A 24,518-nucleotide genomic window follows, 5' to 3' on the forward strand; every position below is an offset into this window, starting at 1 on the left:
CAAGAACCACACGTATTCCCTCGAGATGCGTCAACGTCGGAACCGTTCACGATCGCGCGGATATGTTAACCGTGGTTTGGATTCCCCGGAGGAACGGCAACCCTACAATGCTGCCACGGACTCAATGAGTCAAGCCTTACAAAGAGCTACTCGGTCACCGTTCTCAAACGAAATTGAACGGGCCCCTATGCCGAGCTGATTTACACAGCCACCGTTAACTCCTACGATGGGAAAACAGACCCGGTGGAACACGTCAATCATTATATCCATATGATGTCTTTGCATGCACACAATGATGCGCTGATGTGTAAGGTGTTCCCCTCAAGTCTCGACTCCACGGCTTTGAGATGGTTTAATGGGTTACAAAAAGGTTTCATTCACAATTTTGCCAAGCTAATCCAGGAGTTTGGCGCTCGATTCGTTACATGTAGCTGGGTGCCACAACCGGCGAACACGTTGCTTTCCATAAAAATGAGGGTTGGCGAAACCCTTCAGAGTTATGCCAGTCGATATTGGGAGCTATACAATGAAATCGGTGGGGGTGATGAGAAGATTGCGGCAAGCACTTTCAGGATAGGGCTTTTCGAGGACTTTGAACTACGGGAGTCGTTGACGAAAAGACCTCCTGATGATATGAGGCAACTTATGAGATGTATTGAGGAGTATAAACGTCTCGAAGATGATCGGTTGCAGAATAAGGGTAAGGCCCCGTTGCTTAGTTGCTCCTGACAGGGTGTTTTTCCAATAAGACCAAGGAAGGATTTCAGGATGCAGGAACCAAAAGTACAAATTGGAAAGGTGAATGTAGTGTTCAAAAAGCTGGTACACAAAATTTTAGACCAGATTAAGAACGAGTAATTCTTCAGGTGGCCGAACAAGATGGGGGCGACCCGTCCCTGAGGAATCAAAACTTGTACTGCACATACCACAGAGATAAAGGGCACACCACTAAGCAGTGCCGGGTATTAAAAGATCATCTCGGACAACTAGTAAAGGCAAGATATTTGAAAGAGTTCGTAGTGGATTCCGGTAACCAGGATGCCGGCCATGGTGCTCAACAGAAAGGGTACCCCCTCCCGTCGCCATTAGGAGTGATCGAGGTCATCCATGCTGCCCTGGGGATGCGACCATAACCAGAGGAGGAGTATTAACAATGACGCCCAAAGAAACCTGCACGGAAAGACAATCACTCGAAAAGAGGATGAAAGTTGGCCAGCTGGCAATTTCTTTTGACAAGGAAGATCTGGAGGGAACGATCCAACCCCACGATAATGCATTGGTAGTAACAGCGTGTATAAGCGGCTTCTTAGTGAAAAGGGTGATGATAGACCAAGGAAGCGGAGCTGATGTAATGTACCCAGATCTGTTCGAGGGGCTTAGATTAAAAAATCAGGACTTGATGAAGTATGATACGCCATTGGTCTCATTTGATGGAAGAGCGGTGATCCCCGAGGGTCAAATTTCTCTTTCGGTGAATATGGAGGGCAAGGAAGTGATGGTGACCTTCATAGTAGTCAGATCGTTCTCCCCATACACGGCAATCTTGGTAAGGCCGTGGATTCACACAATGAAGGTTGTTCTGTCCACCCTACATGTAAAAGTTAAATTTCCTACCGAGCATGGAATTGCCATGGTACGAGGAAACCAGCAAGTGGCTAGGCAGTACCTGGTCACCGCAGTCAGGTGGAAAGGCGAGCAAGTTGAACAGAAGGAAACCACCGAAAGAGCATCTTCATAGCAATTACAGAAGCCCCGAGAAGAAGTAGGGGCAAGTTGTGCCGAGGAGCTTTTGAAGGTCAAAATTTTTCCAAACATTGACAGGTATTTTCAAATAAGGACAAGTATGAAAGACTGGGATAAGGTAGAAATATTGTTATTCCTTTTGCAGAATGTGGATGTTTTTGCATGGATTCCGTACGAAGTGCCCGGAGTAGACCCCGAGTTCATTGTCCATAAGCTTAACATGGACCCGTCATTCTCCCCGAAGAAGCAAAAGCCGAGAAGAGCATCGAAAGAATATGTTGACGCGGTCAAGTTGGAAGTCCAAAGGCTGAAGGAAGCTGGGGTAATAAGAGAAATATTCTTCCCAGAATGGTTAGCAAATACAGTGGTAGTGAAGAAAAAGAATGGCAAGTGGAGGGTTTGTGTGGACTTCACAGACTGAAACCGGGCATGCCCGAAAAACCTGTTCCCAATGCCGAAGATTGATCAATTGGTAGATGCTACATACGGACACTCGAGAATGAGCTTCTTGGATGCCTTTTAAGGGTATCATCAAATTGCCCTAGCACCCGAGGACCAAGAAAATACAGCATTCATCTCCCCGGATGCAAACTATCACTATAACGTAATGCCATTTAGGTTGAAGAACGCCGAAGACACGTACCAACAGATGATGACAAGGATGTTCCGAGAAAAAATTGGGTGCACGGTAGAAGTATATATCGACGATATGGTAGTGAAAAGTAAACAGGAAGCACGGCATGTAGAAGATATTCAGGGCGTGTTTGAGGTGCTCCGGCAACATAAGCTACGCCTAAATGTTGAGAAGTGCACTTTCGACGTAGGGGCTGGTAAGTTCTTGGGGTATCTGATCTCTAATCAGGGGATAGAGGCCAATTTCGACCAAATCGAAGCCGTGAATCTCCTCAGGCCACCGAGCAATCTCAAAGAAGTGCAAGTATTAACCGGGATGTTAGCCGCACTTAATCGATTCATTTCCAAATTTGCTGATCGCTGCAGACCGTTTTATCAGCTTCTGAAGAAGTGGAAGGGATTTCGGTGGGATGAGGAGTGTGACAAAGCCTTTCGAGATCTGAAGGAGTATCTGACGCAAGCGCCCATGTTAACGGCCCTAGATTCCGGAGAAGACTTATTCATGTACCTCTCGGTATCCGATCACGCCGTAAGCGCTTTGCTACTGAGGGATCGAGGAATACAGCAACCGGTGTATTACATAAGCAAAACTTTGGTAGATGCTGAGATGAGATATCTACCTTTGGAGAAGTTAGTGTTGGCTCTGGTGTACGCCACAAGGAAGTTGCTGCATTACTTTCAGGCTCATACTGTGTTTGTCCTGACCGAGTATCCCTTGTAGTCGTTGTTAAAAAGGTCAGACTTCACGGGCCGAATAGCTAAGTAGGGGATTCGGCTAGGTTCCTTCGATATAAGGTACAGGCCACGAAGCTCAGTGAAGGGGCAGGTCCTTGCTGATTTCATTGCAGAGTTCTCCCCTAGGAATGACAGGAACATAATTTGTAATGTAGAGAGTCGCCCGTGGAAGGTGTTTATGGACGACGCTTTAAGTGCTATAAGGGCCGGAGCCGGAATTGTCATAATCACTCTGGAAGGTATACGACTGGAGCATTCCTTCAGATTAGGATTCAAAGCCTCTAATAACGAGGCTAAGTATGAGGCCTTTCTTGCCGGATTGAGGACCGTTTTATGCCTGGGCGCACAGGATGTGGAGATTATTCAGATTCTTGGCTGGTTGTGTATCAGATCCAAGGAAGCTTTGAAGCCCGGGATTCTCAGATGAAAGCCTATCTAAGCGCAGCTAAGCAAATCATTATCAAGTTCGGAACAGTGAAGGTGGCCCAGGTCGGCCGGGCACAAAACAGACACGCCAACTCAATAGCCACGTTGGCCTCGTCAATGACCGAGGAGGTTCCTTGGCTTATCAAAGTAGAACTTATAAGAGAGCCAAGTATCGATATGGAAGATAATTGTATCTCGGCCAGGGTCGACGTTGTCGTGATTTCAACAACCAAGTCGTGTTGGATGGACCCGATCATTGACTTCTTGGCTGAGGATAGAGTTCTGGATGATGAAAAAGAGGCCAAAAAGATTTGTCAGGTGGCTTCCCGGTATTGGTTGTCGACAGATCGCAAATTGTACCAGAGGTCTTTTGGAGGTCCGTACCTTTTATGCTTACATCCCGAGAAAGTAAATGAGCTTCTGTCCGAGCTGCATGACGGGGTGTGTGGTAGTAATGTTGGGGGGCACTCGTTAGCATACAGAGCGATGACTCAAGGATTTTGGTGGCTGCAGATGCAAAAAGATGCAACGGAATATGCGCGAAAATGTGAACAATGCCAAAAACACGCTCCTTTGATTCACCAACCAACAGGTCATTTAAACCTCGTCAATAGTCCATGACGGTTTGCACAATGGGGGCTAGACATCCTCGGCCCATTCCCCCGAGCAACAGGTAACCGCCAATTCATGTTGGTGGCAGTTGATTATTTCACGAAATGGGTGGAAGCCGAGGCCTTATCAAATATCCGAGATGTGGACGTGAAGAAGTTTGTATGGAAAAACATAGTCACGAGATTCGGGGTGCCAGACTCATTGATATCAGACAATGGGCTACAATTTGACAGCAAAGCTTTCCAAACCTTTTGCAGCGATCTTGGCATCAAGAACAGGTATTCTACTCCGACGTATCCCCAAAGCAACGACCAAGCTGAGGCAACGAACAAGACCATTTTGAATGCGTTGAAGAGAAGGTTGGATAGGGCAAAGGGAAGATGGACCGAGGAACTACCTAACGTTTTGTGGGCTTACCATACAACCCCCAGAAGGTCCACAGGGGAGACTCCGTTCTCCTTGACATATGGAGCAGAAGCCGTGATACCGACCGAAGTAAACTTGTGCAGTGCACGGGTTGCAGGATTTGACCCTATCCAAAACGATGGTTAAATGCTGGAGCACTTGAATTGGTTGGAAGAGTGCCGGGAAGCAACAACAATACGGCTCGCAGAATACCAGCAGAAACTTGCCTAACGATATGGGATGTGGGCGTGGGAAACATGTGGGATGTAGGTGCAAGGAAGTTAGCTCAAACGTGGGAGGAACCGTACAGAGTTACTGCCATTGCAAGTGCGGGAGCGTACTATTTAGAAGACCTTGACAAGAGGCCACTCCCTCAGCCATGGAATGTCCACAACCTAAAGAAGTTTTACCAGTAACCATTCGTGCACGGAAACGTAAGTCTAAATCTTGTATACCGCTCTAGTCAATATAATGATGAAGCTCCTTCTTGCAGTCATATTCAATTTCATTATTGCACATTAAGTATTAATTAATTGCATATTTAGTATTAATGGATTTCGTTAAGGACAGAAACCTCATTCTCGGTTCGATCAAAATCGTCGAACAGGTAGAAACCTTATTCTTATAAAAAATTCTAAGGACAGAAACCTCATTCTCGGCTCGATCAAAATCACCGAGCAAGTGGAAACCTTATTCTTACAAAAAATTCTAAGGATAGAAACCTCATTCTCGGTTCGATCAAAATCATTGAGCAAGTGGAAATCTTATTCTTATAAAAAATTCTAAGGACAGAAACCTCATTCTCAGTTCGATCAAAATCACCAAGCAGGTGGAAACCTTATTCTTATAAAAAATTCTAAGGACGAAAATCTCATTCTCGGTTCGATCAAAATCACCGAGCAGGTGGAAACCTTAAGCTAGAACATGAGGCATCTTGTCGTTCATCTTCTCAAGAAAGCAAATGTGTTGTGTAAAACACACAATATATGGGGACTTGATTTATCCCACCGTGTAAATCATCCCCGGCCATACCTGCAAGAAGATAAGTGGCAACAACAAAAAAGATGGGAAGAAAACAATACGGAACAAAGTAATAACCAAGCATTCACGGGCATGATCAAAGCATACATAAGACGAATAAATCATCATCCAAATAAAGTTAACAAAAAAATAGAATCAATGTTTTGTCGCCAAACCCGGCAACTGTATACGGGTCATCCCCGGGAAATAAATAAATTGTTCAGTCACCACAGCCTGGTGACATAGGCAAATTTACTAAAAAAGAAATAATACTAAAAGGCAATAAAAAAGAAATAAAAGCATTGAAGAGTCGGTTTGGCAATTAAGTTGATGGAACGGAGGGTCCAGTCTGATCTGCTGCGTCGGTCTGCTGCTGGTCGGCCACAGGAGAATGCAGGTCCCCACCAGGCTGATCTTAGGCACTTAGGATGCTGGTGGCTTCTGTCTCATCTGGCTTCGCATGTGCATCAATCTGTTCCACCAATTCTCTCATGCTTGTCGTTTCTTCCTCGTCAATGGGCACCGAGGGGTTCTGCGCAGCAGCGATTTAGCTCGGGAAGGGAATCTGGCCTGGATCTCTTAGAGGGGAATCCTCGGGGACCCCCAAAATCTGCAGAGGATCAAACCACCCAGCCTCAAAACCCAACCTTCGAGCCTAATTCACAACTGGCTCCGCGAAATTCTCGGCATCAGCGACCCCTTCATTGTACCATTTCTCCTCGCAAGCCTTCAAAGCCACCCTCAAGTCGTCAAGTTCCTCGGCTTGAGTCGTGTTCAGACTGATTGCCTCAGCTAGCTTAACATCTGTCTCATTTTGCTTAGCCAAGAGTTTCGCGGACCTTTGTCCACCATTGCTCTATTCTTCTCCGCAGCAGCAACTTTTTTCTCGGTAGTATCAACTGCATTTATCTTCTCCTTAGCTGTTTTGACAGCCGTCTCCTGCACCTCCCTCTCCCGGTCAGCCTCCTCGGCAAGTTCCTTTGTGCGACCATCCAAGATATGGGCCAGTTTAGCAGTCTAACAAAACAACAAAAATTAGTACAGCAACAAAACGAAAGGTAAATGAAAGATAATAAATGTGTAAAGGACAGTAAAGAATTAGTAAGCAAAGAGTTACCGCGACAGTATGCCACTATAGCCTTCGCTCCATGGACTCCTCCGACCTTTCTTTGAAGGCATGCACATCATCAGGCAGAAAGAGGCCCTTTGCCAAAGTCTGGGCAATGCAACCCCCTTCACCTTTCTCTCACATCCGCACACAAGCGATTGCAGGAAGTGGCTTGCCGTCCAACAGAAATTTACGCTTCCACACATGTGCAGCTTGAGAGGAGGATGCTACGCTTGGCCCGACTTGTGTTTGCGGCTCCTAGATGACAATGCCTTCGATTGGTCGGGGAGGAGTCTGGGCTACTGCATCTCCCAGGCCCATAGTCATTTGCTCGGTAACCCTCTGCCTCTTCTAGACTCGTCCAGTTTGAGGAGGAGGTGGAGGAGGAGGCACTTGAGTTTGGCTCTGAGAGGGTGGCTGCTGCGTAGCTTGCCTCGCACCGGGCACGAAGCGATCTATGGTCATGGCCCTCCAGGTCACCATGTCTTCGCTAAGGAAGGGCTCAGTGTCTAAAAGATCAGTTATGTCAACTACAAATTGCTCGGCTTCCTCTACGAGAGCCTCGGGTTCAACAGGTTCCTCAGGCTGTGCGAGTTCTTCTTGAACGGGAGCTTCTTCTTGGACTGGCTTGTGAGCGAGCTCTTGGAGATGCCGGGACACACGCTCCGCTAACTCGTCCTTCAATGGTGCAAGCTCGTCCGAGCAAGTGTATCGCCTACCCAGTTCCCTAGCTTCACCAACTGTAAACCTCGACGGAAGGAAGTTCGCATGTCGAACGTCTATGTATGACAGAAGGGGGCTATCAACCAAGAGCGCTTGTTTGAAAGATTGCCAGGTGGAGTAAACTGGTTCGACTCTGAGGATTAGATGTGATGCCCGAAGCTACCCGTCCCAATGCACGTATATCTCAGACCGAAGAATGAAATTCAGGTCCTTGACATGAACTGTCCTAACGTCCGGGACAAACACTTTACCCTCTGCAAAGAAAATATATATTTATACATTCATACAAGAAAACGAGATACAATATTAGTGACCAAACAGATAAAACTACCACAAGTAGAAAAATGGTTAAGTGAGAAATTGGTACGAACCCACTTCATGCATTGAGAGGAGGCAGGGAATTTCTCCGACAAACCAATTGTCGCGCACCCGGACAAACTCTCCGGCTGAATTTCTATTTGAATCAAGTAGGCATGATATCAGCCGTACCTATGTATCTCTAGTTTTTAAGTAATAATTGGTATTTTTGTTCCCACAAAGATGTACATGTGGTTTATATCATGGTGGTCTAGTTGCAAATCAAATGTGTGGTTCAATCTACTGACACAACTAACTACTCAGTAAAAATTGGGTGGGAGTTGGTCGGGGCACAGCCCATAATACCTAAGTGTACTGACTAAAAAGGGTCTACGGAAAACTTGACCCCGCCCTCTAGAATTGCCATAAAGGGGAAGAAAGCAGTACCGTGCCCTCTATGGAGAGCAATTTCGCTCTCATGGCAGTATGCCACTTCCACATCATTGGGGATCTTAAACTTTTGCCTAAAGGTGGCTAAAAATGCCGGGGTATCTAAAAGAAAGGCGAAACCTATTTCAAAGCCTAATACTATAGGAAGAAACTCAAAGAAAGAAACTGGAGTAAAAGGAAGGGGTAGAAAACTTACTTTGGGCTCTAAGGAAGGAAGGGTCTCTAGACTGGTGAGTAAGCACTCAAAAGGATGCTCGGCAGAGAGTAAGCTCAGGAAGAGGAGAGTAAAAAGTGAAAGAATGTTCTAAGATGAACTATTTATAGAGGCCAAAGAGGACAAAGAGACGTTTAATCAGCAATAAATAGGCACGATTAACGAAAAATTCTACGAATGCCAGTGGTAACCGACACGTGCGTCACCTCGATTCATGAACCGTCAGGTAATAATGACAACTGAACCTGGCGCCCCGGAATAACACGTCTTTTGAGAGAGCATTAATGGGACGCCGTAACCGCCCAAGTTTCTACCTGTTCATCTCCCAAAATGAGAATGCCTTTTCGGTTCCTTGATTCTTCCCGATAGCCGGGCATGAATCAAGGGGGTTTAATGTACGGCACCGAGGTTCCCGAACCCAATTGGGCCTTGGATTCAAGCCCAGTAGCACGGCCCACACTCTCAATCCCTTTTTACTCTACCCTCACAAACTACAAGTCCAAGTCTCATCACCTAACCATTGCTCGGCGTGAAATGCCCGAATAATAAAGAAAGACTGAGATCCGAACACACCATAGCATGCTCGGCAGTTTCCAGGAAACATCCCTACCGAGCATATTCACTTGAGTTGGAACCAAGTTCCAAGGCCACATTTGCCACACTCCACTCTCACCTAAACATCCACTTACGACAGATGATATTGGACCTTCAATTGCACTAACTATGGCAGTAATCATGATCTCTCCACTAATTTAGAGCTATAAATATGAGAAGTTGGGGAAGGAAAAGGGGGGGTTTTGAGAGGTTCACAAAAAAAAGATAGAAAATAGAGCAAAACAACAATTCAAAAAGAGAGAGGATAAATTACGTCAAGTCTCTGTGCTGAGAACGACCCAAAGTAGGAAATCCTAAGCCCACCTTATAAGTAAGTTGTGAGCCCAAGTAAGGTCAAGCCCAATAGCCTCATTTCCGGTGCGCACAAACCCATATTTACACAAAAAGGCGTCAAAGCCCATGGTTCAAGCTCATAGCACATCATCTCATTTTTTTGGCTCATGATCCAAACTCATGAGTCTCATCGGGGGAATTTTGGGAGTCATTGTTTGGAGGGCCAAGAAGTATGTTCAATAAAGTTCCAATAGTTGAAAGTTGATAAAAGAAAGCATGTTGCGTGGCATGTCTTCCCCAATTCCCTGAATTCTGACGGGTCAGTGTGCAATAGGTAACATTTGGTAAGCCTCTCATATTATATAACACTTAAAATGATAATACTCCCCATACTTTTTACATAAAAATTAATATTCATCATATAATATAAGTTTAAAAATGTAATTATAGTATTTCATATAAATTATATTATTATCATCTAAATCAATTCCAAGCACATGGCTAAATATATATTAATATCTCATATCTAGCATTAAAGTGTTCTCCTTACTCTCCAAGATTTGATTAAAATACAAAAAGACCATAATTACATCTCTAAAACTTACCGAAATTATATATGGACTAAACATATAATTTTCCAAAAGAAGAAAATTAGCCAAAAATACCAACAACAGCTCCAGCAAAAGTAGAAACAACTTCTGCAGAAACAACTTATGTAGAAGCTACAACAGCTCTAGCACATTCTACAGTAGCTTCAACTGTGGTACTAGAAATAGAAGGATCTCATAAAGATTATCTTACCATTTTTAGCCAAACTATGAACTTAATGCCAAATAGTTTCCCTCCAAGCAAAAGATTTTATTTCAGATGGTATCATTTGACAGCTAACAACTGTAACGGCTGTGACAGCACCATTAAGTCTCTAACTTTGCTTCTTTTGGCTAAAAAACAAAATCCCACTAATGAAACCACTTACTTTGTCCAAGACTTTTCCTTATTTGCTAAATTTCCCTTCAACTAGTTATAATCTAGTTACATGTTTGGCTTTATATAAAGAGGACCAAGCCACACACCATAGGGATCCCCTTTGCTGATCCATCCCCCTCTCATCCTCAATATTTTGAAACTTCATTCATTTTGCTGCCATATCTCTAAAGATTTTTATATCTTTCTTCATCTCTCTTATAAAATCTCTATTCATAAATAACAACACAACACACATATTTACAACACACCATTATCCATTACTATTCATCTCTCCCACACCTAAATATTCTGAAATTTCATCATTTTGTTGCCCAAAAACACATCTCCATCTCATTCTTTATTTCTCATACAAGATCTCCCTTCTTGAAAGCAACATAACCCATGACATAACACACAAAAAACACTCCAGCAGCAGCTATAATCTCATGTATTTACTATATTTAACTTTCATATTATCTATCTCACATTTCCATATATTTTACAAACATGTTCCTCACAAAATACCCATACATACTTCTCATGTATCTTTTAACTCCATATCTCACGAAGTATACATATACAAGATCCATATCTAACAAAGTATCTACATATAATTCCTATACATATTACAAACACCATATCTCACAAAATATATATTTCTCACCATCTCCACACATCTTTAAACATATCAAACACTCTTCCAAGAACTTATTACTAAAAGCCCTTTCTTATGGAAAACATATATTTATAATGCTTAAAGCTATTTTTATGAAAAGCACAAACTTATGAAATTAAAAGTCCTTCTTATGAAAGACAATATCACTTATACTTGACTAAAAACTAAAAGAGTATTACATAGAGAAAATAATTTAAGTGCATGATTAAAGGGACAAACTTAACCAACCGATGCACACAGCTGGACATGCTCTATCTCCCTCCAGTTGCACCCATTTTCCCCTTTCAAATATGAAATCACCATGAAAGGATTTACTTCATCACACTGCTAAAATGTCATAAGTCCACTGCTATTCTACGGTTGCAAAATATGAAGTTTCTCATGTTGCTAAAATGTTAAGTCCACTGCTGTTCTACGGCTGGAGCTACAAACTATGAAGATAAATCAATCTTTCTCCATCTTTGAAATTACATCATTAAGTATATGTTAATTCATTATTATTTTACCGCTAGATGCAAGTCATTTTAATATCATCTCACCATTTAATGAACATGATCTCACTAATACTTCATTAATGAACATTCATATTAATAAATCGATCTACCACCATCGCACATATATTATTTGGACATGAACTACCATTGAACACATATTTTTGGAAATAACCTATCATTGGACATATATTATTTGGACATGGACCATTGCCGGACATACCTTGTTATGTTGAACATGAACCATAAACCGCAACTAGACATGGACTATTGGACTCATCCCATTGTTGGACATTTGACACCTAATTAATTATTTTCTAATATTGGACATCACTTAACATACATAATAATAACGTATCAACTCACCATTTAATCAAAGCTATCATGCTAAGCATATTATTTATTTATTTCAATCATTATCATAATTCTAAGACTTTGGGTTTCATTTATTTTGTAGGCTTAAAAATACACCGGAAGTCATTGGTCTATGCGGCCCAATGTCGAGTTCCAGGTTGAACTCCCTAAAACAAATCCGGGCTTAGCAAAGTCACACTTTCAACAGGAGACACATGGTTACGCACAAAAAACCACCCTGACAAGGGTAAGTTGTAATTTGCCCTTGTACATATGAAATGAAAAGATTGTCGTGGACATTATGGATTTTATTTTGGAATTCACATCAAATCTTTATCATCATAAGTGAATGAAAACAAAGGCATTGAGATTTTTGTGGACCAAAAGGATTTTTTTTTTCTTTGTAGCAATTAATTGGTGCACTGTGCCATTCCTTAGCAAAGGCCCACTAAGGTAAGGTCATGGATTTTGGCTTTGTATATAATTGGGGAGTTTTTGTTGGTCTTTTAAAGAAATTTGGAATGACCCAATTTTCTTAAACATGCTGGACATTGGAGAAGCATTCACAAAATTGTTCTGGGAGTGTTGAATGGCCCGAGCTTGACTTAGACAAATTGACTCTATTATATATGTTTATAATATAAGTAGTTCAGCTTGACTTACTTTTCATCATGGTGATTGGCATGTCCAAGTTACGGTTTGTTGTCAAATTGGGTTAAGTTTGTGACATATTTCAACTCAACCCGATCGTCTTTGGTTGAGAAATTTCCATCACAATCTAATTCAATCCATTATTATTTAAAAGCCAACCCAACCCGTAGGAATTAAATTGAGTCCTCGATATTTTTTCAAACTTAATAAATAAATAAATAAGAATTGCTATGTTCATAATATTTTCACAACAAATCATAGGTGGTAAGTTGTTGTTGGTTCAAATTTGAATTTATAACTTAAATTACTTTTTTACCCACCCATAACAATCAATAACAACTTACCATTTACGATTTGTTGTGAAAAATCGGGATAGTTTTTTACATAAATGACAGATGCTACGTCCACAACATTTTTACAACAAATCACAGGTGGTTGGCTATTATTGGTTCAAATTTGAACCTAACACTAAGATTTTTTTTTGTCCCAACAATAACAACCGGTAATAACCTGTCACTTAGGATTTGTTGTAAAAATGTTGTGGACATATCATTTCTCTTACATAAATTTACCTTAGGGGCCGCTATTCTTATACGTTTGCAATTAATAGTTTTGGTGCAATGGTCACTTTACAAGTATAAGTACTTGTGGGGTGTAGGGGGCAAGGATCGGAGTTCAAGTCTTCAGGAGGGAGCTTCACACGCATATACACATAGATTAAGTTAGAGTAGAATTTTTATCTTATTTAAAAAAAAAATATATATATATATATATATATATTCTTTGAACTCAAATGACATATATATATTCTTTGAACTCAAGTTGTCATTTGTTAGTGGACTCTAGTTAGCTTAACTGATAAAATTTATCTCTAATGGTTGATTAAGATATCTGAAATTCAATTTTTACCTACACCAAAAACCAATTGATGTCTTGACCCGATGATAAAGAGTATAATCATTAAAAACGAACGTTATAGGTTGAAACTCTATTAAAAAAAAAATTGTCATTTGTAACAAACATTTATATTATTTGTTTTTAACTTATATACATGCACTACGAGCAACATCAATCCAAAAACAAAGAACAACTAATGGTCAAATACAGTGGGTTCTAATTAGTTCAACTGGTAATCTGACATCTTGTATAATGGCTTTAAATATGGTTTCATTAGATTTTAATTGTAACTTTATTTGCTTTCATGTTTCCCTTTGAGAATCATTGCTTTCTTTTCTCAATTGCATGCAAGATATGATTTTTGCTCTTTTGTTTGAAGTTCCTTACTTTCTTTTTCCCAATTGCATGCATGATATGATTCTTGCTTTCTTTTGATCATCATTATTGTTGTTTGATTGTAATCTATATATTATTTGCTTACACGTATCCCCTTGAGAACTAGAATGACAAACTGAACAATCTGTCTTCCTTGCTTTAAATATGTTACTGTAGAATTCCTAGCTCCTGGAATATCAGACCATGCCCCAGCCTTTATTTCCTTTGGTCAAAAGCTACAAGTTGGTCCTAAGCCTTTTAAGTTTTTCGACTGTTGGCATGATCACTGTTATTTCTTGAGCAGGATTAGGTCTGCTTGGGAGATAAATGTCACTGGAGTGCCTATGTTTTAGTTTTGCTCGAAGCTGAAAGCAGTTAAAGGGATCCTAAAAAATGTGAACAAGGACGAGTTTGGATGCATTTCTCAGAAATTTGAGCAAGCTAAGTTTCAGCTGGACCTTGTACAGGAGGATTTATGATGTGAACCGGGATAGTTAAAAGATAGATTAGTCGATTTGAGGTAACTACCCTCTTGAATTTTGAGAGAGAGAATAGATGTTTTGGTTAGTTTTCTGCTTGAAACTCATTATGGGTTCAACTTACATAAATAGACTAAGATGAGAGAACCTCATCAACAAATCTTAAAACATAGGAATCAATTTGAATACAAGTAAATAACAATACTAATCTACTACTACCTTATTCAGATAAAGATCTATCACTAAGCCAAAATTTAAATACTTCTAATTCAAAAAATAATTTATTATCCAGCACATCATCCCGGGTCATAACAATTCATTGCTAAAACCTGGTAGTGCTGAGCTTAATAATAAGGAAAAGGAGTGTCTTCATCAGTATACAGCCATTAGAAATGAAGAAGAGGCTTTCATGAAGCAAAAATCCAGAAACAAGTGGTTAAACTTAGGTGACCAGAATTCTTCTTTTTTCCACAAGGTGATCAAGTTGAGGAATGCAAGAAACACTATCAGGTATCTCTATGGCAGTGCTGGTGCTAAAGTGGATGAGCCTCATCAATTGACGGATTAGGCTGTAGATTTCTTTAAAAATCTCTTGGGTCCTCCTTCGAATGTTTTTTTTCTGAGGATGCAAAACAGAGTATCTTCTCTCTTGCAAGGCAGATTTTCAAGCAGACACTGAGAATGCATGATTGCTGAGGTTATCCTTCTGAGATCCAGAAAATTTTGTTTTCAATTAATGGATACAAGTCCCCAGGGCCTGATGGATTTACTGCATTGTTCTTTCAAAAGGCTTGGTCCATTATTCAGCAGGATTTTGTGAGTGCAATTCAATCTTTCTTTAAACTGGTAAGTTGCTAGGAGAGGTGAATGCCACTATAATAACCCTGATTCCTAAGGTAAAAAAATATTCAATTATGGGTGAATTCAGACCTATTTCCTGCTGCAACATCATCTATAATTGTATCACCAAATTTCCTGCTAATAGGATGAAGCCATGTGTTTGAATGATGTAGCAAGCGGCAGCCATACAACTTTCATTTCTAACAGAAGTCTTTCTGAGAATGTGTTGTTAGCTCAAGAGCTTGTAAAAAATTATCACAGAGAAAAAAGTGACCTCATGAAGGCATGACACTGTTCACTGGGAAATTATACTGCACTGCTTGAAAGCTAATGGGGTGCCTGACAGGTTAGTGGATTGGGTGAAGGTTTGTATCACAACTCCCAACTTTTCTGCTGCTTTTAATGGTAGTCTGGCTTGTTCTTTTGGGGGGTGCAAAGGGTTTAAGACAAGGCGATTCATTATCACCTTCTTTTCTTTTTGTTTTAGCCATGGAAGTCTTCTCCAGCCTGATGCAGCAATCAGTACAGGAACACAGATTAAATTTCATCCAAGATGTGCTGATCTGAAGCTAACACATCTATGTTTTGCAGATGATTAAATGGTCTTTTTCAGGTGCTGATCTAAAGTCCATTCAGCTTATAAAACTTATCCTAGAGGAATTTAAAAATCTGTCTGGTCTGACTGCAAATGCAAAGAAAAGTGATGTCTTTTGTGCTGCACTGACAGAAGGTTTAAAGAAATAAATTCTTGATACTCTCCAGTTTAAGGTAGGTTCATTACCTGTGAGATATCTTCAGGTTCCCTTAATTTCAGGAACGTTAAATGCTAAAGATTGTCAGCCTCTCCTGGACAAGATAGCAGGAAGGATTGACTCATGGGCAGCAAAGAGCTTATCATTTTCAGGAAGACTCCAGTTGTAACAATCGGTTCTGTTCAGCCTTCAGGTATACTGGTCTTGCATCTTTAATTTGCCAAAGAAGATTGTTAAAGCTTTAGAACAAAATTTTGATAGCTTCTTGTGGCATGGAAAGCATGCCTTGGCTCTTGGGGCTAAAGTCTCATGGGATGGAGCGTGCAAGCCAAAAGAGAAGGGGGTTTAGGCTTGAAAACTGGAAAGGGTGGAGGAGTAGAACAAAGCTGCAATTCTGAGACACATTTGGAACCTGTTTGCAAGAACTGGTTCCATCTGGGTGGCCTGAGTTCACTCCTATCTTGTAAAAGGAAAAAGCTTCTGGTGTGTAAGCTCCTCAAAATAGTTCCTGGGTGTGGAGGAAAATCTTGAATCTTAGAAATTTAGTCAGACCCTTGGTGAGATTTGAAGCGGGGACAAGTAGCACCATTTTCCTTTGACATGATTGGTGGCATCCAGATGGAGTTCTAATTCAGAAATATGGCACAAGAATCATATATGATTCTGCTAGTACTTTACTTGCAAGGGTCTCAAGTGTGATAAGAAGTAAAGAATTGTATTGGAAGCCTGAAAGATCAGACAATTCGGTGCTAATACAAAGCAATCTTAATTTGATTTCTATTGGTGACTCAGATCAGGCAGTGTGGATCCCCTCAAAATCGGGTCATTACACAAGTGCAGAGACTTGGGAAAACATTAGAGCCAAACTTCCAGTTGTTAAATGGTGGGAGTTAATTTGGTTCCCTCAAGCAATACCAAGGCAGTCCTTCCATCGTTGGCTGGCTATGGAAACAGACTTAGTGCTCGAGAAAGAATGCTTCAGTGGGGCTATAAGGGTGATCAGAATTGTGTTTTTTGTAGAAATAATGTTGAAAGTAGAGATCACTTTTTTTTAGTGCTCTTTATTTAGCAGAATTTGGAAAGAGTTAATGAGGTACTGCCATCTCTGGGCTCCCAAGTTTGTATGGGAAGACATCACATGTGGGGAAGTGTAGGGGAAAATCTCTCCAAGCTGTGGTGTTTAAGCTAGCTTTAGGAGCAATCTACGATATTTGGCATCAGAGAAATGCAATTATCCATGGAAAGGGTTTTGGCACAGAGGAAATCATTTTGAAATATGAAGGCTCTCTCTCGAACAGAGTCATTGCAATACTTGGAGTTTCAGCTTGAAGATTTTGCAGAGCATTTCTTAAATGGGGTTTGTTTAGATTTTGGTTGCTGGTAGGGTGATTTTACAAAGGCTACCTCTTCCTTATGTGTGTTTTTTGTCCTTTACTGTGACATGCAATTGTATAGCTGCTCTTTACTAGGAGTTCTTTTGGTCTGTGAGTTGAGATAGTAACTGTACATTGCTTTTTAGTTTTTAGTAGTTTATAAAAATATTTCTCATTCATCTAAAAAAAAGGCATTGAAAGGAATATCTAGAATGCAAAAAGTGATTTCAAAGATAAAACTAACATATGCATGGCTGATCCACATCAAGATGATCACATATCTTGCAATCTTCTTTGCCAAACAATTCCTTTTGCCTAAAATGATGTGAATATAAATATCCATGTAAGAAAAATCACCTGTCATGGAAGATAATTGAAGTAAGAAGTGAAAGGGTTCTATTGTTTGTAAATGACCAAAACAAGGAGAATGAATAAAAATTGGTTCTTGTACAAGTCAGCTATCTTCTTGGTATGCAGAACAGAAGATTATATAAATATTACTAGCATTTTGGATACTCTATTTTGTGATAATAATATGGTTCTTATACAAGTCAACTATCTTCTTGGTCTGTAGAGAAGTCAGGCTCTTCTGGCTTAAACAACTTGGGCATTTGCAAGGTGGTGGCATCAGCTTTTTGTTGAATCCCTCTTCTAGTGTTTGCTGCAAACTTTGAAGCCAATATCGTAGCTCCCAATTGCTGTGCTTTGTCCACTGATGATCTGCCAGCGCCATCATCCTTATAATCAGCGTTTGATCCATCCCAATAGCTGAATTCTTGGTCCCAAACGTGTCCATGGTAGTTGTCCTCTTGTCTTGCCAACTCCATTTCCTTCTTTCTTCTCATGTACCGTCTCCATGCAGCTTGCAGAAAGCAAGCTCCCCAAGTTCTCCACTGGTGGGAGTAGTACCTGAAAGCATGCTGGAGTTTCTTGCTGTGAAGGTGCTTAAACTGACTGGCAACAAACTTGAGGTCTTCAGCTCTGAGCGCAAATGCCTCAACTTCAGTTAGGGACTTGACTGTTCGAGTTGAGGACGGAAGGTTGAGGCTAGAGGTGGGCATTAGAGCCCATGTCAGTAACTCCTCACCACAAAAGTCACCAGGCCTGAGGGTAATCGAGTTGAAGAATCCTGACCTTCCACCATTGGTTGTGGAGCTCTCTAGTTGGCCTCTGATGATGAATAGCATCTCATTCACTGGGTCACCCTCCCGAACTATGTATGTTTCTTTGGTATTCAAGGATGAGACAAGGCGTTCACATATGGCATCTAGGAGCTGATTATCCATTTGTTCAAAGAAAGGAACCTGAAAAATAAAACTTTCGTTTTTGATTCACTGGATCCAGATAGGCAATATCATCAGCATAATAAGAGTGAACTACATAAGTTAAGGTATTGCCCCATATGTTCTGGTATAAACTTAAACAAATCGAATACCCAAATGGTGAATTAGTGTCTCAAACAAGTTGTCCACAGTAATGGACCTTGATGATATTGCCATAAATGTGAAGGATGAAGCACAAATTTGTACACCTGAAATTCACTATAGTGTGTTTTGGCTACCCCCAAGTAAAATAAAAGTCATGATCAGACTTAAATAATTCTTAGATATCTGATACATGAATTTTTCCTTTCCACTTGTATTTGTGGATCAGGATTATACAAATTCTAAATAGCTTTAAATCCTCCCCCAATTTGCGGCTGACATTAACATTACTCAGTCAAATAAAACTTTGCGGGCATGTGCATGTTCAATATGTCAAATTCCTCTAACTCCCAAATAGCCAAATCCAAGGATACTAAGTAAAAAGTTCATATTCCTTCTTCCATGTCCTAGGCTGTTTTCGTAATATAGCATGACAGATACATGTAGTTGAGACAGTCTAGTAACTCCATGTTGTTAAGAACAAGAATCTTGGGGAACTTGCAATTAAGAAAGCTACTCTTCTCCTCCTTTGCAGGACAAGCTTATATGGTTAAGTAGACAAAAGTAGATAAGACCAAAACACCTTATATAGACACTAGAAGTATATGGTGTCTGATTATCATATATGCTTTTTAGTATCTATTTTATTTAACATCCAAGCAGGCTGTACATTAAGCTCTTCAGTTTCATCGTTGTATTAAATAATTGCTAATGAATTTTTGTTGCCGCTAAAGAAGATTTCCTTGTAGTTGCTTAACAACTTAAAAAGTCATTTATGATATAAGATGCTACTGAAAATCTCATTACAAATGAGCTACAGCAAGTTTTCCCCTGCAGTCTAAAATACAGATAGAGCTAGGTTTTGTTACTCTTAATATTTTAAAGGTATTATTGCCAAAGTAGTGCAAATGAAATTTCAGCTACTAGTTACATATTTTTCCTCAAAACCATTGTTACTTGCAAAGAATATCATGCAAAAAAGACTTACACGGCGAACAAGGGCTAAACATAGATGTCTTTGAATATCACGCCGTGTGTCCAAAGGTAACGAGCGTAAAATGGATTCTTCATCTACACCTCTGGTGGAAATCCATTTGTATTGAACAAACCGACGAACACGTTCTTGTAGTTCTGGAGGTAGTTGACGGTGCCTCATCCACTCCTCTGTATCTCTTCGTTTGACCCTCCATTCTTCTAGTCTTGCTGTTGTAGATTGTAGATAGTTCTTCAAGAAAACCAGAATTAATCAAAATTTCACAACTAGCAGAACTGAAATAAAATCATAATCGCATCTGTTTCACCAAATTTAGTATTTCAGTGTCATGAAGGGAACTGATTGTTTTCAAAACTAAACTAGCCCCCTACCAACTCCTTTCTCTCAGATGCAATGCCTGCATCACTGTGCTATGCCAGCTTCAGCTAGCATATACTAAAAGATGAAGGTGGTCCAAAAGTTATGAATAAGCAAAAACATATCGATATAGATAAATTATTCAACAGAGGGAAAATAATACCTGCATGTTTCCTATGAGGTGTGAGAATAGAACAAGACCAGCTAAGCAAATAAGAATGCTGAACAATATTTCACCCATAAAAGTGCTTGTTGCTAAATTTTGTCCATATGAACTGCATATGACAACATCATTGAGCAATCTATTAGCATAACCATAAATAAGGTGGTATTTCAACGATGTTAATTTCAGATTCTCAGACCTAAGACAGCTAGAGAGAGAGAAATTCTAGTAACAAACTGGAAATTCAGATGAAGCTAAGAACTAATCACAAATTGAATTTAACAATAAAACCTAGAAATCATTTGCGATATACTCTTTTGGTTTCATTATTTTCTTTAATAATTGTCAAACGTCTTTTAAAGTTGAGAAAATTGTGAATCATCCAGTTATAGGAAATAAATTCAGATGTATTGATTAAATAACTAAGTTACAAAAATGCATAGGTTTTCCAGAGTGTGTGTAAGTGCATCTAGAAATGTAAGTCAATGCAATCAGCAAGACAACTTTTGATTTTTTTTTAACCAACTCTTGTGGCTTAAGCATGTAAATACGCATCCACTATTTGCTTCTTGATCCTGAGTTGAACCTAAATTTGACCATCAACTGCATCCAAAAAACCTCTAATCAGATAATGAGAAATGCAATTCCAAGAACTGAAAAGTAAAAAAATTTCTCTCTCCCTGAATCTTAATCCTCAAACCAAGCTGAAATCTGACATAGAAACCCAAGGACCCTTAGGCATTTGTGTCATAACCACTTTATTCTGGGTGCCAAAGTTGAAAGTTTATGAGAATAATTCCATCAATATGAGCTGATAAAAGAAAATACCACAAAAACCACACATCATGATATAGTTATTCAAGAACCAACAAGAAAGGACTGGTCAGATACCAAAAATGCATTAAAATTGCCCTGAATAACATAATCCATGAATTCTCAAATAACTACTAAAATTCTCTTTATGCTATATCAGTGCCAATTTACTATTGAAGGACTACTGATTTTAGTCAATGACTCAAATGCAGAACCCAAAAAATAACACTCGTAAGAAGTTGTGAAAGGCTTTCTCAACAAACAAACAGTAAGGTATCCAAATAGATAAAACTCGGCTGCATTAAAGGAAACAGAAACTAAATCAGGTTCAGCCAGTACTTAAACATGTGAGATCAGCTAAGCATACCTTAAATTCCTCAAACCCCACCAGAGGCAGTAAAAGTACTTCTCAATGATATAGGAAGAAGCAACATCATTAGTGAAAGCATCAGCAAACAGTCCGAACTGAAAATAGTCATCATTTTGAGCATCACAATTAGTGAGCACTTTAGTGACACTCAGCCAAAAACGGCGTTCAGGATTGTTCAAGCTACTGCAATCAAGAAACGTAGGATTACAAGATGGAGAGCGTGTGGCATTCCTCTCCTTGCTGCATTCCATACTCCAGCACTGATGCTGCCGCTGAATGGATAAGACATACCACGAAGCTCCAAAAATCTGCACTGACAGAGTCGGAGATTGTATTGAGATACTAAGCAAGATATATACATAAGTCGAGTGATCCTACAGCTATTATAAATTTCACAACAAAATAGTAATTTCGAACTTTGTGTACCATTATTGTTGATTTGGCACTGATCACATTCATTGTCACATTAATTTGTAAGCTTTTTGTAATAAAAAAAAAATGGCAGTAACTTCAGCATTTTCATATAAGAGTGAAGCAAAAATGAGGAAATGTAATTTAGTGCTTACATGGCTAGCTAAAATATAGAGAGCGAGATTGTATGCTGCCCCTGCCCAAGCAGTCTTGGCTATAGCTCCAGAATTTTTAATAATCCGCCGGTGCAAAGGGAAAATAACAAAAAATCTAGGAACATACTGGATGAAAACAATCAGAGAAATAGTGTGGTTCGCATAATCAGCTGTCCGGGTTTTTAGTGCTGGAATTACAAACCATATCACAATCTGCCAAATCAAAAACAAAGTATGAATACAAAATTCAACAGTGTGGTAAAATTCCTCTATCTTGGTATGCACAAATTAACAAATGTGATACAGTCAGGTGCACATTAGATCTGCAAAGCTGTTTATCTGTTGTATATTACTAATATTAACATAATCTCCACCTGGGCAATAAAAAAAAAACACTGCTTATTGAATCGAAGCATTAGATACTAGGTACCACATTGTAACCAAAATCAGCTAAATTTGTAAACTTTGAATGATAATTGAATGACCCACCTGAGGTAGAGGCAAGGTGGCGGCGAGATCAATGATGAAGTTGGACTTCAAATACCGGGCGGCAATGGCGGAACGGTCCATAACAAGCTCGCCGCGGCCGAAGACACGGGAGCTTGGGGCGACGAATGCGGTTTGGAACTTCATGATCATGTGGAGGAGGTGGAAGAGGTCGGCAATGGTCCTGAAGACAGTGAAGACGATGCTTAGGTTGTAGTCGATTTCCATGCAGGCGGGGCCGCCGATGACGGGGAGGAAGAAGTAGAGAGGGTCGAGGAATAAGGTGAGGAGAGAGGTGACGAGGAAGATGAAGTTCCATCGGGTCACGATTTCGGAACCAGGGTCGAGGACTTGGTGCCACCATGGGACCTTGCGGCGGAGAGAGAAGGATTTCGGGAAGCGTCGGACGTGAGGGGAAGCAGCGGGTAGAGGGCGAATGCTATGCATTTTCCATTGAAGGAGAGAGAGAGAGAGAGATTGTGGACAGCAAATGGAAGTTGCAGAGGTTTTCTCGGTGTTCTTCAAACGACAGTTAAGATGTCTTGAACGAGGATTGCCCGCCAAAATAGCTAACTTAACTAATAAGGTAATTGTTAATGTAAACTCATTAATTATTTCAACATTTTTTATTATTATTATAGAATTTCAAAGTATGGTATTCGCTTTGAATGGTTGTTCACTTTGTAATATTAGACCAAAATACTAATTAATTTTTTATGTAAGTGTAGATTGAATTACAGATTTTTTATTTAATTATCAGAAAATTTACCAGTTGAGTTAATTAGAACTCATTTTAACAATTTCTTTTATACCTACATCTAAATTTGAAAAAATTATTACATCCATTGGAAGGACTGTCGAAGTGATCTTTCCAACCAATGAAATGAAGCCACCTATGTGAATGTGTAAGTCAGCTTCCTAATCTAAATAATAAATAATAAATTACTAAGTGACGTCACATTTGAATAAATGACAACGTTTTATTGGTTAAGAAGATCAGGGAGAATCACTTCAACAATCCTTCGGTGGACCTAATAATTTCTCATAAATTTGGCCCAATAAGTCCAAAATTTGATCGATACACTTTGGTAAATTATGCTTTCCATATCTATAGGCTTGAATATTATTACCTTTTTTTTATTCAACAAATATTTTCGACAACTAAAAGGTTTCATTTAGTGAAAATATCAAACTCATCAAAAACTTGATACTAAACTTAATATCATAAATTTAAAAATTTCTTATCCCTTTATAAATATATTTTTTTTAAATCATCAATTGATCTTCAAATTCAAATTATATCATAAGAAAACACTAAAATTGTATAATTCACTCAAAAACTAAAAATACTAATATCATACATAAAAAAAAACATAAAGAATGATAATACTACAAATCATTAAGTTAAACAATTAAAAATAATATTATTACTTTTTGTCATCTATATTTTTTAATAAATTTGGATTTAGAATAGGTACCCTCAACTCAAATATTGTTTTTCTCATTCTTAAGTAAGTGCACTTATTCTATAAAAAAATAAATAAAATAAAATAAAAACGAAGAAGAGTAAGTGCAATGAAATAGATCAAATAGACTGTGGACTGCAATGGACCGAAGTGGACCGAATTAGACCAAATGGACTAAATCATCGGCCACATCACCATTTCTTTTTTATTGATTTGTTCTTCGAATTTTTTGCTAGTATTAAATATGTTAACTAATTGACTTTACACATTCATTTTAGACAATTTTTTTTTAATAATAATATCTTGGAAAATTTTAACTTTATATATGTGTTACCTTTTGTAAGGACTCAATTTGTAACGACCCCAAATTGGTTTATTGGGTTCGAACGTTAAAGATCCAAACAATAAATTTGTAGAGAGTGGGCTAAAAGATTAGGCCTTGCTCACCGAACAGTGATTAGTCATAGTGTTCATGTTGGATGCACAAAGGTGAACTAAGTTTATCCTTGAACCTCGTCCATTGAGCTTAATGTTCTTATTATTCCTTTCACTTTTGGTTACAATCGTTCAAGAGTCCCCCCCCCCCTCTCTCTCTCTTTGGCGCATGAATTCTTACATTATATAGCCCCTCTCAGTTGATCCTAACCTTCCATCTGTTGATCAAGCAGGTAACTACTCAAGTGCCTGTCCCATCAGCCGCCTCCCCCCACTTTCTGTTAGTTACAATAACCGAAACCACACTGTTCAAGGGTCTTTTCCCATCAATGTGGC

At 39.5% G+C, this 24,518-nt stretch overlaps 3 protein-coding genes across 3 annotated transcripts; 2 read left to right on the forward strand and 1 right to left on the reverse strand.

Moving 5' to 3' along the window:
• The first annotated feature begins 273 nt into the window (after nt 1-273).
• LOC115964344 lies at nt 274-729 on the forward strand. The gene has a single exon (XM_031083679.1). The coding sequence runs from the start codon at nt 274-276 to the stop codon at nt 727-729; it is 456 nt and encodes a 151-aa protein (XP_030939539.1).
• A 424-nt stretch (nt 730-1,153) lies between these two features.
• LOC115964345 lies at nt 1,154-1,738 on the forward strand. Its single transcript, XM_031083680.1, has one exon. The coding sequence runs from the start codon at nt 1,154-1,156 to the stop codon at nt 1,736-1,738; it is 585 nt and encodes a 194-aa protein (XP_030939540.1).
• A 15,820-nt stretch (nt 1,739-17,558) lies between these two features.
• On the reverse strand, nt 17,559-22,728 carry LOC115965498 (probable cyclic nucleotide-gated ion channel 16). The gene is made up of 6 exons (XM_031084740.1): nt 22,285-22,728; nt 21,796-22,008; nt 21,227-21,537; nt 20,047-20,158; nt 19,521-19,757; nt 17,559-18,412 (listed from the first exon to the last, which is right to left on the reverse strand). Exons 1-6 carry the CDS (start codon nt 22,726-22,728, stop codon nt 17,660-17,662), a joined length of 2,070 nt encoding a protein of 689 aa, XP_030940600.1. The 3' UTR covers nt 17,559-17,659.
• Between the last annotated feature and the right edge of the window lie 1,790 nt (nt 22,729-24,518).

The sequence above is a fragment of the Quercus lobata genome, chromosome 10 (genome assembly GCF_001633185.2).
Source record: "Quercus lobata isolate SW786 chromosome 10, ValleyOak3.0 Primary Assembly, whole genome shotgun sequence".
In the NCBI taxonomy this organism is placed as follows: Eukaryota; Viridiplantae; Streptophyta; class Magnoliopsida; order Fagales; family Fagaceae; genus Quercus; species Quercus lobata.

Excerpts from the sequence above, each read along its gene's own strand:
- LOC115964344 (XM_031083679.1), top strand. The coding sequence starts at position 274 with ATGTCTTTGCATGCACACAATGATGCGCTGATGTGTAAGGTGTTCCCC.
- LOC115964345 (XM_031083680.1), top strand. The coding sequence starts at position 1,154 with ATGACGCCCAAAGAAACCTGCACGGAAAGACAATCACTCGAAAAGAGG.
- LOC115965498 (XM_031084740.1), bottom strand. The coding sequence starts at position 22,728 with ATGCATAGCATTCGCCCTCTACCCGCTGCTTCCCCTCACGTCCGACGC. Across the intron at positions 22,009-22,284 it reads CCACCTTGCCTCTACCTCAG|ATTGTGATATGGTTTGTAAT; the intron begins GTGGGTCATTCA and ends TTGATTTGGCAG. Across the intron at positions 21,538-21,795 it reads TCTATATTTTAGCTAGCCAT|ATTTTTGGAGCTTCGTGGTA; the intron begins GTAAGCACTAAA and ends CTGTCAGTGCAG.